This window comes from Trichogramma pretiosum, unplaced genomic scaffold, assembly GCF_000599845.2.
Source record: "Trichogramma pretiosum strain Unisexual culture from Peru unplaced genomic scaffold, Tpre_2.0 scaffold142, whole genome shotgun sequence".
NCBI lineage: Eukaryota > Metazoa > Arthropoda > Insecta > Hymenoptera > Trichogrammatidae > Trichogramma > Trichogramma pretiosum.
The window spans coordinates 175,425-193,376 of NW_019641633.1; the positions used below are offsets into that span (position 1 = coordinate 175,425).

At 37.1% G+C, this 17,952-nt stretch overlaps 1 protein-coding gene across 2 annotated transcripts in view; it reads left to right on the top strand.

Annotated features, from left to right (window-relative positions):
- LOC106649785 (RNA binding protein fox-1 homolog 3-like) overlaps window positions 1-17,952 on the top strand; it is a 128,047-nt gene that overhangs the window by 63,180 nt on the left and 46,915 nt on the right. For both annotated transcript variants that reach the window (XM_014367400.2, XM_014367401.2), the window contains one exon: window positions 9,181-9,235. In XM_014367400.2, the coding sequence (XP_014222886.1) occupies window positions 9,181-9,235 (55 nt within the window). The remainder of the gene's footprint in view (window positions 1-9,180; window positions 9,236-17,952) is intronic.

The window sequence follows — 17,952 nt, forward strand, 5'->3', positions numbered from 1 at the left end:
TTGCACTCATTATATCGGTACAATTTCCTATACTTCATGGTTTGGATTTAACTAAACGTACAAAATCTGCTCGCTACAGTCGGTCTCTCACTATCTCCAGCCTGATAAAAAACGGTCTCCACTGTAATTATATTTAAGGTCTGTGCAATTAATTTTTTTTGTTATACTAATTGACAGATAACGGGCAAAGTTTTTTTTAAATTACATTTTTATTTGCTTGGCGTTTCGATTTACTGTCGGAAAATCCTCTTTAGAAGCTCTATTAGATACAAATATATCAAGTCGTAACATATTTACTCAAAGGATCATTACTTTTGAACGCAAAATTGTACATATTCACACTGATACAAGCTTTACCAATTCTCTCTTAAAATAATGATTCCTCTCTTTGAATAATGATCGACCTAAAAGTGAAGCCATTTTTTCCGGCCTCTGTTTGGTCGACTGACTTTTAACTCGAACTAAAATTGTATAAAGTGGCATTTACGGTTAAAATATCAACTTTTTCAAATAAGTACGATTGAAAAACGAATATTCTTGAATTACGTCTGAAAGTTACTAGTACACGTAAACCAATACATAAATATTTTTATTTTCATTTATAAATCTTGGTATGCTGTTCCGTACGCCGCCACAAAATCATTCAAATCTGTCTTCTGCGACACGTCGAATTTCGTGCTCCGACACCGTCGCACTGATACAGGACGCGGGCCCGTAATGGGGCATTCGAAGCGAAATAATGAGAGAAGAAAGGTGACAGGAGAAAGGCAACAAAGAGGAAAGAAATAAATTTATTGTTTCACTCGATTTTTTTTTATAAAGTTAAGAGAAAAATTTATTAAACCGATGATGACTGATCCGACTCTCTCTCACTCGCGCACGCACACACACCTCACAAATGATGTTACCGTACAAGACTCGCTCGATGCCTTGGCAGGAATCCGGCGTGACTCGGCAGGGTTCGGTTAGGCTATTGGTTGGCCCGGGACGAAGCTGACAATGACACTGGCGTTGGTTTGGTTATGGATGGCGGTCTTTCACTAAAGTCTCGGTTCGTGCTCCTGGCTTTCCACTCGCAACAACTTTCTCACACGACAATACTCGAATCTCACTTACACCTCACTGCACACTCTTTCACTAGCAACTCAGTACTCGCAAGTACTCCTCTCTCTCTCTCTCTCTTTCTCTCTCTCTCTCTTTCTCTCTCTCTCTCTCGACACTCGTTACTCGTTAACTCTACTTTCGTACTCACATATGCCTCTACTCACTCGACAAGACTTGCTCGTAAAAAGATCACTCGTACGCTGTCGCTCGTGGTTCACACGTGAATGCCCGCTCCTTGCCTCCTACTATCGCATCAAGTGTCCGGCACCGCGCACTCTAGCGGCCTCTCATACATTCTTTTCGGTGCGACATATGAATGCGTGTTCTCACCGTCGATCTGGCCCTTGGCAGCGGCTCGTCCTATTTCTGGCAATGGTCCTACAAAATTAATATACTCATTATAAATTGAGTTAATAATTTATACACCGTCTGTCGGTTCCTATCATACTTCTCTATCCGTTAGCAGCTGCTCGGCACATTCACAGTGTCACACATCTTATATAGAACTATATCACCTTGTTTTTTTATACACCATTTCAGCAAAAGTTTTTCTTTTTTTCATTCATATCTTTATGTGGTATCTTTAGACTATCATACACAACGTCATGGTTCAAACCTTCTTTATTACTATTTAACGCATGCTTTGTTATCACGGTATGGTATTTTTCATTGCATATTATGTTCTGATCATGCTCGTCTTTTCTTGTCCCAAATAATCTGCCGATCTGTCTCATATGACATTTTCATAGAGCTCCTGAAGAGGATTTGCGGACAGCAAATTGAAACGTCAAACAAATATAATTATAACTTAATAATAAAACCTTGTCTGGTGTCTGTCAATTAGTTAACCAAAATTGAATTTGAAATAAAAAAGAGAAGGTCTTTTTCTCTTCATCATTATCTCATAATTAGGATATATTGCGGCTACTGTCTCTCCTTGAAAAAATAAAGTGAAAACCAAGTATTTTTGAAGAGTTCATTGAAAATGAAAATCTGGAAAATTTAAGCCCTGTAGGTCCAAAGTTGAAATCTCCCTTTTCTAATTCAAGGCCAATATTGTAATATGTTTATTGTCTGACCCAATCATCACTTTTCCTAAATTTTGGTTATCAGCAGACAAACAGACTTCATTTCAAAGGATATTATTGGTAAAAAACATGGGTTTTTTCTCACTTTTTACTCGCTACAACATTTTTTGGCACGGCGTAAATTAGGGCCCAAGCGCAGCGTGGGTCCTTATAGCTGAACCGAAAAGTATACCCAAGGCACAAGTATCGTACGACATTTTATAGTACTGTGCAAAACTCACATGTATGCCCCTTTTCTCATGTATAAGTCGCACTTTCTGATAACGCAAATAGGAGGTAAGTGCACGAGCGTAGCAAGTTTAAAAGGAGAGAATATGTATGCTTTTTGATCTTTGATGTGCTTTCAAATGAAGTCTGTTCGTCTGCCGTTATCCAAAATTTCGGAAAATTTCGTTATCATCGTTACCAGAAAGTGCGACCTATGTATAGGAAAAAGGGGCATAAATGTGACTACTGCCCAGTAGTATAAAATTTTGTACGATACTCTTGCCATGAGGACACTTGTTTTGTAAATTACTATTATATAATATGCAAAAACGAGGCATTTTGTCCTACACTATTTTTATTTATTATTTTTTTATTGTTGAAGTTATTGCACGAGCGATTTAAAAATGAGAGAAAATCTATGTTTTTTGATCTTTAATGTGTTGGCAGCTGTTTTGGCGCTCAGTACCCCGCATGGCCCCAAATTTCACGTTTTTACACGTTTGGCTTTGTGTTTTACTAACAAGGAGGGCTTTTCAGGTGCGGGTCATGGATTTGCTCCAAAATTTTTTTGCGGTCTCCCGGTACCCAATACTGAAGCTCCCTGTGCTTAGTTTGATCCAATGGGACTTAGAGCCCATTTTGTAGAGGATCTTCCACATTATAAAAAAATCTTTGTTATTTTCTATATCGAAATAGAAGTACTTAAACGAAAAAATGGCACGATCAAAAGTTTTTAAATTTTTCAAAGAATCTGCTTGAATTTTTTCAGAATTTTTGGGACCACTTATCACTTAATTCAAGAGGCCCAAATTTGACGCTTTTTTTAGTAGATTTTGAGATTTCGTAAAAAGAGTGGTAGATGGTCCCAAAAATTCTGAAAAAATTCGAGCAGATTCTTTGAAAAATTTTGAAACTTTTGATCGTCCCATTTTTTCGTTTCAGTACTTCTACTTCGATATAGAAAATAACAAAGATTTTTTTATAATGTGGAAAGTCCTCTACAAAATGGGCCCTAAGGCCCATTGGATCAAACTAAGTACAGGGAGCTTCAGTATTGGGTACCAAGAGACCGCAAAAAAATTCTGGAGCAAATCCATAACCCGCACCTGAAAAGCTCTCCTTGTAAGTGATAATCATTACCACACTCTGAAAACTTGCATATCGATAGAAAATTTTCTCAGCTTTCGATTGAGACTATTTAGAAAAAATCTTAAAAGTCCCTTTTTGAGATATTTGACTTTGAAGGTTTTCCGACCATTTTTCCGAAGCAAATGGAAAATTTTTGAAAATCTGACTTCACTATCGAAAAGTTGAGGTAATTTCCCATCGAATTGGTAGGTTACTTTTTCTTCAAGGTGTATTTGGGTACTTTTATAGTGAGTTAGAAATTGGGTGATTACGCCTAATAATGCCGTTTTGGCCTCGCGCTGGAGACTTGACGTGAAATGACTTATATATGAGTTCAAAATGTAATAATCAACACATACCGCAACTAAAAAAATCGAAAGCGATTCTCAGAAAAGATCTCAAAAAATTCTAAAAATATTTTTGTCTTGTTTTTCGACTAATTTCAAGTATAAAAAGACATGACGTTACGTTAAACAAGCAAGAAGATCTGCGCGAATTAAATAAAATTTATATAAATATCGTAAAATTTTAAATAGATAACATCGAGTAATATGAGTGTTGACATGTTTACCACATATTGTATTATAACTGAGCCTTGCTTTTGTTGATTCATTGACTTGTGGCTACTCGATTCGGCTACATGTATTAATTTTAACTGTTTTTTATCCTGAAGAGGTCAGCGTCTGCCTGACAAAACGTTGATTATGAAACTAGTTTTTTGTATATGAGAATAGTGACAGATCGAGTTTTAATAAAATGACACGAATCGTGTCAATACATTTGTATTTTGATTTGTGTCGACTTGAGTTTGAACTTGTCTGTGGGGTTCCCCTTGGACTGCCGGTTAAAAAACTTTACAATTGAATAATTATAAGACGTTTTTTTTTCCCTGAAATTTTTCGTCTCAATGCTTCATCTCTGTATAGAAACTCGCAAAGTTTAAAAACGTAGTTTTTCATGCTCGAATTTCATGAAAAAAATTTTACATCACGTTTTTAAACTTAACGATTTTCTATATTAAGGGGACACACCTGTGTTTATGCCTATAAATGAAAAACATGAAAATTAAGGATCACTATTAAAATTTTTTGTTTCTGATGTGAAAATATGTTTTTATAGGTCCTTTTACAACAAAAAATATGTCTGTAGTCTCTCTTATTATAGAAAATCATCCATCAAACATGTATATTGACTTGTGATTTCCAAGTCATTGACCGCATGATTTTGAATTCTACTTTTCACCAATCCGGATCTTTGCTGTCTCAAAAGTTTTGTACAGTCGACCCCCGCTATTCGCGGTTAATTGGTTCTAAAAAAGTACCGCGAATAGCGAATCCGCGAATACCGGGGCCCATTTTACATTATTTTATATGGACAAACAAGAGTATCGTACCATGTCATATCATTTTGTACCAAATTTATTGTTTTTAAATATTATAAAAGACAATAAAGTTCACTTTTTTACAAAAAAATCGGATAGACGGGATTGCTTAGCTCTTCTCATATAATCTTTCTGCAGTTCACGGTAAGTTGACATCGCTACTTCGCATTGATGCTTGAATAACATACTACGCGTTAATATAGGTAAAATGTCAAAGCTTGTTCCTGTATCACAGCGCCACTTAATGGTATTTTCTTTCGGATTAAATCTTGTATCCACACAATCAAAAGATTTTCCATTTTCACTATATTCTCTTGACGATTAACTTTGGCATGTTTCATTTGAGAGCCCAAAATCGATGCAGCATCCCGAATATTCTTTTCATTTTTATAAATGTAACGAATAGTCGATTCGTTAACATCAAATCTTCGCGCCAGAGCACACACTTTTTCGCCGCTATTTAAAAGTTCTAAAATTTTAAGTTTAGTTGATATGTCCATAATTTTTTTACTTCTTTTAACTATTCCCTTAGAATTTGTTTTTTTATTATTATTAGATTTATTTGCTGGAGCCATGATGAAAATTTCAACGAGAAAAAAAACACAAGTTCGATTACAATATGAAGATGGTTACATAAAATCGCGAATATACGGGGTCCAAATCCGCGAATGACGGAGGATACCCTCATTTGTTGAATCGCGAATATGCGGGGATCGCGAATAGCGAATCCGCGAATAGCGGGGGTCAACTGTAATAAAATTCTTTTCCACTTAAGTGTAGCAGATTTTTGTTTTAGTTATTTTTTTGATCTACTAATCTCCAAATATAGCAATAAGCGTTATTAAAATAGCTCTTTTTGTCATTTTTTTTGTACTTTACAGTGAAAAAAATTTTCCAAGCCTTTTATTAAAATTTTGTTACACTTAAGTGGAAAAGAATTTCATTACAAAACTTTTGAGACAGCAAAGATCCGGATTGGTGAAAAGTAGAATTCAAAATCATGCGGTCAATGACTTGGAAATCACAAGTCAATATACATGTTTGATGGATGATTTTCTATAATAAGAGAAACTACAGACATATTTTTTGTTGTAAAAGGACCTATAAAAACATATTTTTACATCAGAAACGAAAAATTTTAATAGTAATCCTTAATTTTCATGTTTTTCATTTATAGGCATAAACACAGGTGTATCCCCTTGAAATAAAAGCCAAAAAATTTTCAGAATTTTTTGAGAACTTTTTAAAAAAAAGTCTTCCATAATTTTCGGCTTTTTGAGTTGCAACACGTGTCAACTCTTACCGTTTGGACTAAAATCCGTATTTTTTTTTCATTTTTTACGCCCTAAGAACCAGAATCACCCCAGATATAGGTGTACTGCAGCTATGTATTTCTTATTGTTTGACTTGTTTGAGGTCGGGCCAATTAACGTTTTTTGGCGTAATTTTTTTGATATCCGAAAATTGGATTTTTGTTCCTATAGACATTTCTTTCAACTTTGGGTTTTAGATCTTTTGACACTGGACTGTTAATTCTAGACCTTTTGTCTTCCAAACAGTTGGAATGGACCTTCATGAATTTTCTTAGATATTTCAAGACTAAAACCACTACAGATCGGTATTAATCAAAAGTAGACGGTCACATTGATTTTACCCAGGTGAAAATATGACCCGAGATCTCACAAGAGAACTTACATGAGATCTCATATGAGATCTCACATGGGAACTCACGTACGATATTCAACAGATGAAATCTCATGTGAGATCTCAAGTAAGTTTAAAACTTCGATAGGGTATATTCCTGCTTAAAGAAAATCAACTAGTAAATCAATTTAATTTTACAAAATTTTATATAATTGGAAATTAAGTTTTATAGATTAATTTCAATTAAATTAACCTTTAGATAGGACGGATTTATTAAGGAATGGTAGGAATTTTTGATTCATCAATATAAATATTCATATTTTCATATAAAAATCAATTTTTATTTCAATTTTTTTATACATTTATATTTTTCCATTAGACTGTAAAAAGTAATGATATTATTTTCTACAAACCAAACATAAAATCAACCTCAAATTAAGCATACAATCAATATTAACTACTTACATTACAATAAAGTACAGCTAATTAATTAAAAAAGATGAGAAGTCTGTAATTAATTTTATTTATTTGTACGTACAAGTAGTTAAAGTTGATCTGATACTTAGCTCGAGGTTAAGAAAGTGGCCAATGGCCCAAAAAACAAAATGAAATCTTATAGAACAAAAATTGACTAAGGCGAACACTTGAAATCTGATGCCAGTTAGATTGTTAAAGTTACAAATGTCACATCGACAAAGGTCTTCAGTCTTATATTAATATAATGAAGTGATTTTATATATGTAACTAGACATGACCCTTTCCTATACTGAAAACCTTCATTTTAGGACACCTGTAATATGCTTAACACTTATTAATAGAATTTCACACTGTACAAACTTCAAAACCTGCATCTTTTTACATAGCCAGCTTCAAAATTTCTTATCTGATGACACTTGACAGATATAATGCAAAGTTAACCAAAACATGGATGCAGTGCCTGAAACAAAAATTATGACACAAAGTATACATTTCTTGACAAGTACATATGTATGTATGTATGTATGTATGTAATATAATAGTTTTATTAGAGATGAGGTTGTTTTGTTTATGAAATACGTTACTTATCTAATAAAGTTTTTGAAAAATCCAACAGCAATTCTGCTTCTGCTGCTACTGCTGCAGCTCGAATAGAGACTAGTCTACACTGATTGTCGTGCAGAAGAAGCAGCAGCAGAAGCAGTCGACTGTTAGAGCGAGTGAGACAGACAGAGACACTTCGGCACTGCGTGCATCGACCGCCGCAAGTGATTTTCGTGTCTGAAGTGCAGCAGCAACAACGTAGCAGCAGAGCAGAATTGCTGTTGGATTTTTCAAAAACTTTATTAGATAAGTAACGTATTTCATAAACAAAATAACCTCATCTCTAATAAAACTATTATATTACACACATACATACATACATATGTACTTGTCAAGAAATGTATACTTTGTGTCATAATTTTTGTTTCAGGCACTGCATCCATGTTTTGGTTAACTTTGCATTATATCTGTCAAGTGTCATCAGATAAGAAATTTTGAAGCTGGCTATGTAAAAAGATGCAGGTTTTGAAGTTTGTACAGTGTGAAATTCTATTAATAAGTGTTTAGCATATTACAGGTGTCCTAAAATGAAGGTTTTCAGTATAGGAAAGGGTCATGTCTAGTTACATATATAAAATCACTTCATTATATTAATATAAGACTGAAGACCTTTGTCGATGTGACCTTTGTAACTTGAACAATCTAACTGGCATCAGATTTCAAGTGTTCGCCTTAGTCAATTTTTGTTCTATAAGATTTCATTTTGTTTGATGGGCCATTGGCCACTTTCTTAACCTCGAGCTAAGTATCAGATCAACTTTAACTACTTGTACGTGCAAATAAATAAAATTAATTACAGACTTCTCATCTTTTTTAATTAATTAGCTGTACTTTATTGTAATGTAAGTAGTTAATATTGATTGTATGCTTAATTTGAGGTTGATTTTATGTTTGGTTTGTAGAAAATAATATCATTACTTTTTACAGTCTAATGGAAAAATATAAATGCATAAAAAAATTGAAATAAAAATTGATTTTTATATGAAAATATGAATATTTATATTGATGAATCGAAAATTCCTACCATTCCTTAATAAATCCGTCCTAACTAAAGGTTAATTTAATTGAAATTAATCTATAAAACTTAATTTCCAATTATATAAAATTTTGTAAAATTAAATTGATTTACCAGTTGATTTTCTTTAAGCAGGAATATACCCTATCGAAGTTTTAAACTTACTTGAGATCTCATGTAAGTTCTCATATGAAATCTCGGGTCATATTCTCACCTGGGTAGCGCTTATAAGCGACCTTGGGGTTTAGAACCTCGGCTTTGATGCTTTTTCTATGTACCATAACATACCTAAAACGCGTCGAAATGAGTGACATATGTGCGCAAACTTTTGCAAAATAAGTATAATTTTATCCCGTATATATTAAAAATGATATGCAACATCGCATTATAATGAGAAATCATTGTAAATTTGTCATCTAATATCTTTTATATCATATCGAAGCTATTTGAAGGAGAGGGGGAAGCAAAATATCTGTCATAAGAATACGCTCGAACATATAGTATATAAAATGGGGTGATTTTTATATTTTCAGGTTAATAATGCTACAGCTCGAGTTCAAACTAAAAAAGCAACAGGGCTTCCCAACGGTTAGTATATTATGATATTTTTTTTAAACGTATGGTTACAAAAAATTAGTAAAACTTATTATTATTATTATGAACACAGTGTGCTTGAAGAGCATATAAGTTTGCCAAAAATACTTCCAAATTCTGTAGTAAGTGTTCGAAAGTATGTAAACCACTGAATATGAAACCGTTCGAACGAAAATCCTAGCTAGTAACTCTAATGAAATGTCCCCTTAAACTGCATCAAACCATTATTGCCGTTATTTGATATTGCTGTTTTTTGTCAATTAAAATTGATAAAAAGGCCTGCATTTGCCGTCGAATGCTGATTTAAAAATTATCCATCTCTATAAATGTTAAATTTTTTTCATCTGAACGAAAAACATCCATTAGTGACAACGTTATGTTGTACAATGTCACGTTGTCGTAGATGAAAAGTCCTGAGAAGGACGAATGCCAAGCTAGGCTGATGGTCAGAGTGGTCAAGGGATGACCGTTTGCTGACTCACGTTCTGATGACGAGGATCTTAGAAAGAGACTACGTTAAAAGACTTTTGTGTGGCCCTGAAAAGGACCGATTGTCTGTTGTAGTCGCCTAGAAGCGCCTTCTCCGCTCTCGTCTCAGCTCTGCTTCTCTTCTAGCCGAGGGCCTCTTGGAGGGTGAGGAACGAGAGTTGCGAGGAAAGCGTGGCTCAGATTTTGGCTTAGGAGCACGTTTAGCCGGGCAAAGCGAGATAGCTGGCCTTGGTAGTTTGTGTAGTTGCGGATGAGAGGCAACGTATTCGTCAAGAGCGTTGGCGGATCGTGACGTTCTGTCCTGAGTCGTCTTCTTCGCTACCGACACTTCCCACAGTGGCGGTCGGACCGGTGGTACCGTGACCCTGGTCAGTTGGTGTTGTCGCTGGCACGTTTGCTCGTCAGACGACCGTGACTCAGTGACAGTCGGGGGAGTGCGGTTAGCAGATGCTGTGGATTGAAGTGGCGCGGCCGTGAGATCGACCACTGGCTCAGGGTCGACTTCTCTTCTTGCTACAGTCCTCTTCCACAGTTGTGGGCAAGGCACTGGCAGAGGGGGATAAGGCCACGTGTGCAGCAATGCGCACGAGCGGCTGGTGTAGGTGGTCCCGGGCAATGAAATCAGACTACAGATGTTCTTGACTTCTTCAATGGCTCGTTGACGAGTCTTGACGATATTTTCGCCGGCCGGCACAGCCCGTACAACGCAGCGTTGTTCCAAGATGCCTGACACGAGAGGGTGGCCTCGTTGTAGAACTACGGCCCTTCCTCTCTTTTTTCTTTGGATTGGCGCCGTGATCGATTTCCCTCTTCGGGTCGAGACAATCGGAGGCGACAAAAAGACTCGAGTACGAGTCCAACTACTTTATTGAATGAAGTCCCTAGGTCGCAACTCTCAAGAGCTCGTCGCCGCGAGCGCGAGGACGAGAGTCGATGTGCTCTGGCTGGCAGCCGAGAGACGACTTCATATTGCGTGGCCGGGCACCTCGCTTATATAGGAGGCGAGTGCGCGCTGATTGGCCATCGGCGCAAAGGTGGGGACGAGTGCTGCTGTGTACGTCGCAAGAGTGGGGACGCACGCAGCCGTGCACGTCGCTCGAGGGGGACGCACGCAGTGGTGTGGCAATGCGTATGAGGGTAACAGTTAATTGTTGGATTCGTGCTTTCAGACATTTCATGCAGGGTAAAAGCCTTCGGAAAAAATATTCAGTAAGTACACAAAATGACAGTAATAATAAAACAAACTTATGAAAATATGAAATGAATAAAAGCTTGAAAGTCGACTCAAGCAAGAGTACAACAATTCGTAGCTGCGATGGGCATATTTAAGACGATCAATGATACAAGGCTGGTGCAAAAACCGTCGATTCAAATTTTCAAAAGATTTTTCAATTCTCGATATTCATGGGTCATGGGAAACCAATTTTAAACATAAATCTTGCTTTCGTTGGTCGGTCGAGGCAGGCGCAACCAAAGTCGCTGCCAACATGGGCATATTTTATGACAGCCATGGCACGCGGATGGTGCAAAGACCGACGATTCAATTTTTGGAAATGTTGTTCAATTCTCGATATCCATGGGTCATGGAAAAGAGATTTGAATCAAAAAATTTGCTCTCATCGGTCGATCGAAGCTGGCGCGAAAGATGTCGTTGCCGTTGTAGCCTCTCACCGCGATGAGCTTGAGCTCGTCCACAAGGATGGCTTTGACTTCGCTGACAGGACTTTCGTGTCTGAGGGCCCGGGCTCAAAGACTCGAATAGGTCCTTGTTACCGACGTAGCCTCTCGCGTCGACGAGGTCCAGCTTGTCCTCGAGGAAACCTTTGTCATCGCCGATGGAGCCTTTAACGTCAATCGCTCAAAACAAGACCAAGACGGTAACGAGGTCATCCACGCAAGCTACGATCGACCGTCGAGAGGAAATTTTTTCTTTTAAATCTCATTTCCATCACCCATGGATATCGGGAATTGAACAACATTTTGAAAAATTGAATCGACGGTCTTTGTACCATCCGCGTGCCATCGCTGTCATAAAATATGCCCATGTTGGCAACGACTTTGGTTGCGCCTGCCTCGACCGACCAACGAGAGCAAGATTTATGTTTAAAATTGGTTTCCCATGACCCATGAATATCGAGAATTGAAAAACCTTTTGAAAATTCGAATCGACGGTTTTTGCACCAGCCTTGTATCATTGATCGTCTTAAATATCCCCATCGCAGTTACGAATTGTTGTACTCTTGCTTGAGTCGACTTTCAAGCTTTTATTCATAAGTTTTATTTACATAAGTTTGTTTTATTATTACTGTCATTTTGTGTACTTATTGAATATTTTTTCGACGGCTTTTACCCTGCATGAAATGGCTGAAAGCACGAATCCAGCAATTAACGTTGTCACTAATGGATGTTTTTCGTTCAGAAAAAAAATTTAACATTTATAGAGATGGATAATTTTTGAATCAGCATTCGACGGGAAATTCAGGTTTTTTTATAAATTTTAATTGACTCTATTTAATTATTTCATAATTCCAAAGCCAAAAAGCATGTGGCGGGGAAGTGGCTCATTGTTGGCCGGCGTTGCTAAGGACGTTTTGCGCTGCACGCTGTAGCGTAAAAATTAACTTTTCAAGACACTGAAAATAAATTATTTTGGAGAAGCAATGATAGTTTTCATTAATATTTTTTGCGCAAACACCGTCGAAAAAAATTAGCTTTCTAAAAAAAATTTTTTTAATCCTTTTTCGAAATTTTTTTTTTCACATGTAACTTTCATCGATTATTTATTGAAAATTTTGCTTTTTATCGCTTATATCAGTGTAATTTCATAAACTTTATACGATTCCCTTTAATTTGATGTGAATAACATATAGTCAATAATGTCTCTAACTATTTTTTATTTGATCGGAAAATGTGTCTGCTTTATTGTGGACATACTATATTAAGTGGCTAGAATTGTATGATGCACCCGTGCCTCTGTTAATCGACATAGTGACGACCTCTGCGCGTTCCTGCGAGCCGTGATCCTCAATTCTTCGTGATGATTTTAAGTGCTTTTAAATTGACTTATTGAAAAATATATATAGTAAAGTACTATATGGGAGGGTCTAACAATGTCACCTAACGTAATAATTAATGCCATTATTATTACTAGTTAGTAGAAAGAGACGTCGCTCGTGGCACTGCACAACAGCATCGGGAAATCACTCTGAAGTCTCGCCGCATTATAGTTCATCTATAACATGTTTCATATTTATTATAGACATTATTGCATAATTTTGCGTACTCTGACTTAAATTCGTTTGTTTATCTGAATTTGGACAGTGAGCCAATAGAGCTGGAGTGTTGTACTTTTTTACATGTGTTCAGGACACGAAAAAGTACAAGTGCAAGGGCTTTCCAGGTGCTTGGACTTGATGTAGTATATATTGAATCATTAGCCGCTAATAAAGGGGGTTATTACATGTAAATAATAGTGAAAGAAGACAGAAGTTTTTCGTCTTTCAAAGACGTTTTTAACCATGTAACTTTATATAGCGTTTTTTAAATTTTTACTGAAGCTTCAATATAAAACGTCGAACCTTTTGTGTCACGCTCGAAACTACATTTCTTATTAGTTTTTTAGTTTCTTAAGAATTACGCATGCTAGACAAACTTGAACCTCAATGATAGTTATATGGCCTTAAAGAATACAAAATTACCTTTAATTTGGTATATTTGAAAACTCTCAAACTCCTCTAGAACTGGAGATATAGCTGTTTAAAGTTTTACTGAAAATTCAAGATTCAATTCTGTGATGATCATACCATATCTGGTCTATGATAAATTCACAGACTTAGCGCTAAATTTAGTACTACGCGCGATACAAAAGGTTCGACGTTTTATAATGTAGCTTCAGTAAAAATTAAAAAACGCTATGTAAAGTTACACGGTTGAAAACGTCTTTGAAAGACGAAAAACTCGTTCGTCTTAATAGCAGCAAAATTACGCAACGTATAGCTGTACAAAGATAGAAAAAGAACAATAAAAATTAATTTAATGTCATTTTTCAACCTTCCTATAACTATATCTTTACTTCTAAGGCACCTATAGGGCTAAAATTTTACAGAGACTTCTGTTAACATGTAAAACAAGCCCTGAAACTTTCAGCCCAATCGGTTAATCCGGCGCAGAGAAATTTGGTAAAGAGTTCATACTGAGGCATAAATATATTGTTTTTACGAATTTCAAACTTCAGGCTACATGCACCACCTGAAGACATCATTTGTTCGCACCCAGCTCGCGGCTTTTCTCTTTTTTCATCATAAACTTTCAATAAATTGCTATTACAAAGCCATCGGCGTCAAAAGTGTTTTGTCGTTCTGCCCTAATATAAACACCCCTCTTTCAGAAAATAAAGATAGATACCTAATACATTTGTGTTAGGACTGAGGTTGTTGCCGTAACCATTGATGTTCTAAATAAGTGTACGTGACCTTGGTGCTGCAACTCAATCAGTACACTCTGATTGTTACGACAACTGAGGTGCACTTTATAAAAACGTAAAACGCCAGAAAACGCTGAAGAAGAAAAAATTTAACACGCAAAGTATACGAAAATGGTTCACGGAAGCAGCTGTATCTCAGTAAATGATCAAATTTTGAAGTTTTAAAAAATGCAATTGAAAGTGGACAAAAAATCCTACTCGAAAATAAAATAAAATTATTTTTTTAATTTTAAGGCCCCTTTGAGCCCTCAATTGGAACTTTCGGCTGATTTTTTGATTGTGACATTAATTTGGTCATTTAGGTGAGACAAGAACATGTGCATTTAAATTTAGCTGAGATTTCCTATTAATTGTTATACTGTTAATGGTGCTGCCTCTGATGTTTACATTTTGAAATAAACCTCTGTATACAAGCAATGTTGAGTTCCACTGACAGAAGTAGCAGTAACAGAGTAAAGATATTGTTTGCTTGTGTGAAAATGCAAGTGAAGAGAAATATCAAATTTGCATCCAATATTACAGCATGAATTAACGGAGCTTAAGTATAGTCATCAGGTTAGTTTAGGGTACATGTTGAGCCACTTTAAAATTTATATTTTTTTGTCATTTGAATTTATGTGTGCAATCGTGACTGATGGCAGGTGTACATCCAATCGCCTGGATGTCGTCATCTTGACCTAAGTTTCAGTGCCCTGATGTCATATTCATTTGATATGGAGATTGATTTAGAGTCATTCGTCTCGCGCATAAAAACTGTGACATTTTTCACAGTTGGATGAGCATAATTCAGTTATTGAGTAGCATCATAGGCATTATTCGGCAGACTGAAGATCTCACTTGGCCATAAGGGGCGCAATCTAATCTTTCCATCACCCTTACCAAAAAGCTTATTAGTGTTGACTGAAGCCAGTTTGGACGCGTTCATCACACGATTGTTGTGAACACTTGGAGGAGACAATTTGAAGATGAATGACCTGGTATTTTCAGGAACAGGCCTGCGTCTATTTTTAGGCTTCCATGCATGAGTGTTAGCCAAGAATTTGTGGTAATTGTTAAGCTCGATAGCTGTGAAGACCTTGCCGAGAGCTTCCTCCTCCGTTGATTCGACGTTTCTCGAAAGTCTAGTGAGAAGGATCTCACACGGGTCCGACACATAAGAGTTAGCCAGTGGAGACACCAAACTCGGAAGGGTAGACGCGAGAATAGAGCTCAAGGACTTCTTTACTATGACAATATCAGCACGAATGTCTGTTAATTCAACAGACATATCCTCTGAACGTATCTCCTGAACTGTAATCTTGTTTTCAAACCGAGTCATCGAAGTTTCAAAGATCATGAGGTGCGTTAATAGCTTGTCAAGCTTCGCGTCGAAACGTTGAAGAAAATCAGCAAGCTGTGGTGGCAGTTCTTGTTGTAGTAAATTTCCCATACTAATTGCAGACCAGAAGAATCCCAATGCAGAAAATAACCAAGCATGAATGTGCATGAATGTTTTGGCACGCAATAATCGAAAAACCAAATCGCTCAAAGGCAGGTCCAGAGCAGTAAAGAACTTTCATAGCGGAGCAAGAAAACGTGTGTCTGTGTTGTTCTATATCCAGAGAAAAAGAGAGTAGAGTAAAGTAGAGTACAGTACAGTACAGTACAGTAAAGTTTATTCGGCTAAGGGCTCAGACTGGCACTCTGTAGCCTAGCTCAAAGAATTACAGGTATAAACATATCTAACGTACAACAACAAAACAAAATATAATACGTATATAGTGAACTTGTGTCAAGAAAGTAAAATAAAACATAAAACAAAGGAAGACAAAATAAAACTTCACAATCGTAATTCACGAATGTCCTGCTTGATACACTCGCCGATCTCATCTACAGTAAGTTCAACAGGTACGCCATGCACAATGAGACGAGCGGTCCAGCAGCGAGCTCAGCTTGACCTCCAGGCCTGCAGCTACAAGCTCCGGGCATGCACTAAAGGTGTCCGCGCACAATCCCTCGCCCTCAATCACCACCGTCGCACCGCGGCCGTAGTGCATTCGTTTCATACGACCACTAAGTGTCGCCGGATTGACAGATCTCACGAGTGCTGCTTTGACGGTAGGGGCGTCGCGCATATTCACTTCTACACTCTCCTTCGGTCCAACCACCTGTGATCCACACCAACGGTGAACAATCCAACGGTGATCCTGCTACTCTTTTTTATGGCAATAGGTCGACCACGCACGCGGGTATGACCGCTGCGACAAGCGACAATACGTAGACTCCACATTAGACTTCGCTGACTGAGTCTTCGTGGCTTCCGTCTTCAACGCCGTCGCGCCTGGTTGATGTTCTTACAAGTAGCGGCAAGAGTCTTCTTGCAATTATTTGCGAGATCGAAGTAGGCGAGCTTGGCAGTATAGGCGCATACAACCGCGAAGAAACCTTCCCACATCGAATTCATAGCCGCTTGTATTTTCTCGTTCTTCTCCGTGGTTTTCTCAGTTGCTATTATGCTTAAGAGTGTAGTGTGGTTCTTCAAAAAAGATCGCGAGAACTTTTCAAGATCCTCGCTGGTCAAGCTCATCGTAGTATGAGATGTAAACCGGGCATCATCTTCCAATTCGTCAATGAAGTCTTTAAGGCTTGCGCCAGGCTTAGAGCGCTTTGTCGGTGGTGCTGTACCGAGCTCAGTACGCTTTACCTATGGTAACATATTGGCGAGCAAAGAGCGTGTAAACAAGCTCAACCGCCGATACGTAAATGTAAATATTCACGTCGCTCACAGACGTTAGTCAATCCATAAGTCAAAAATTGTAAAATTAGCGATACAGCCGTTGTCATAAATGGGCTTTTTTAGCCGCGACAAGCAAAGTCGCATGCGTTGAGCTATGTCCAAAACGTCACTGCAGACCCGTCTCACACCCAGGTGAAGTCAGAAAAAATTTAAAACACAAACAACCAGCACACGAGCACAAAACACTGAGAGCAATCCGACACACGACCGTTCTACTCTACAGAGAGAGAGAGAGATTAGATTAGATTAGATTAAATAATTTATTAGGCGTAGAGCGAATCCCGTCTGCATTTCAGCAAGTTCATTGATAAACAATAAAATTATAAACAAAATAATGATATGCAGCATAATACAGATATCAATAGTAGTGATTTCTAATGACAACAGTATATGTCCTTGTTGCCAAAAATAGTAGATAATAGTAATGGTAGTTGTACAATTAATTATAAAGTGTATTGCTATTTAGTTAAAATGTTGCTGAAATTACTAGTGTGTTGATATTGATGAAAAAGATTAGCGGTGAAAAAAGTGTAAGTACCTGAGTTGAATAGGGTTTGAAAGTTAAATGTAGAAAGTTTGCGCGACTGAGAGATAAAGTGATCGCGAATATTTGTTGAAGAGTATTTAAAAACTAGAGATCTAGATTTATGTTTACTATTGATGTTCGCAGGGTTTGCCTTTTTGGAAGTTCAATTTCTTGTTTTGGCGATAAAATATGTGTAATTTTTTAGGCCAATCGCTGAGAGGGCTTTTTCTAATATCTCCTGGTTGGGGAGATTAAGATTGGAAGATATACCTGACAATAGCACCTTGTAGTAGTCTCTTCAATGAGAAGTGTGAGGTTAAATATGTAACTGCGAGGTATCAAGTAATTTAATAGAGCTTTTGACCACCTTAACCTAGCTCTGGATGGCAAATATTTTCGCACGCGCACGCTAGTGATGCCATGTCCCGTCAGACGAT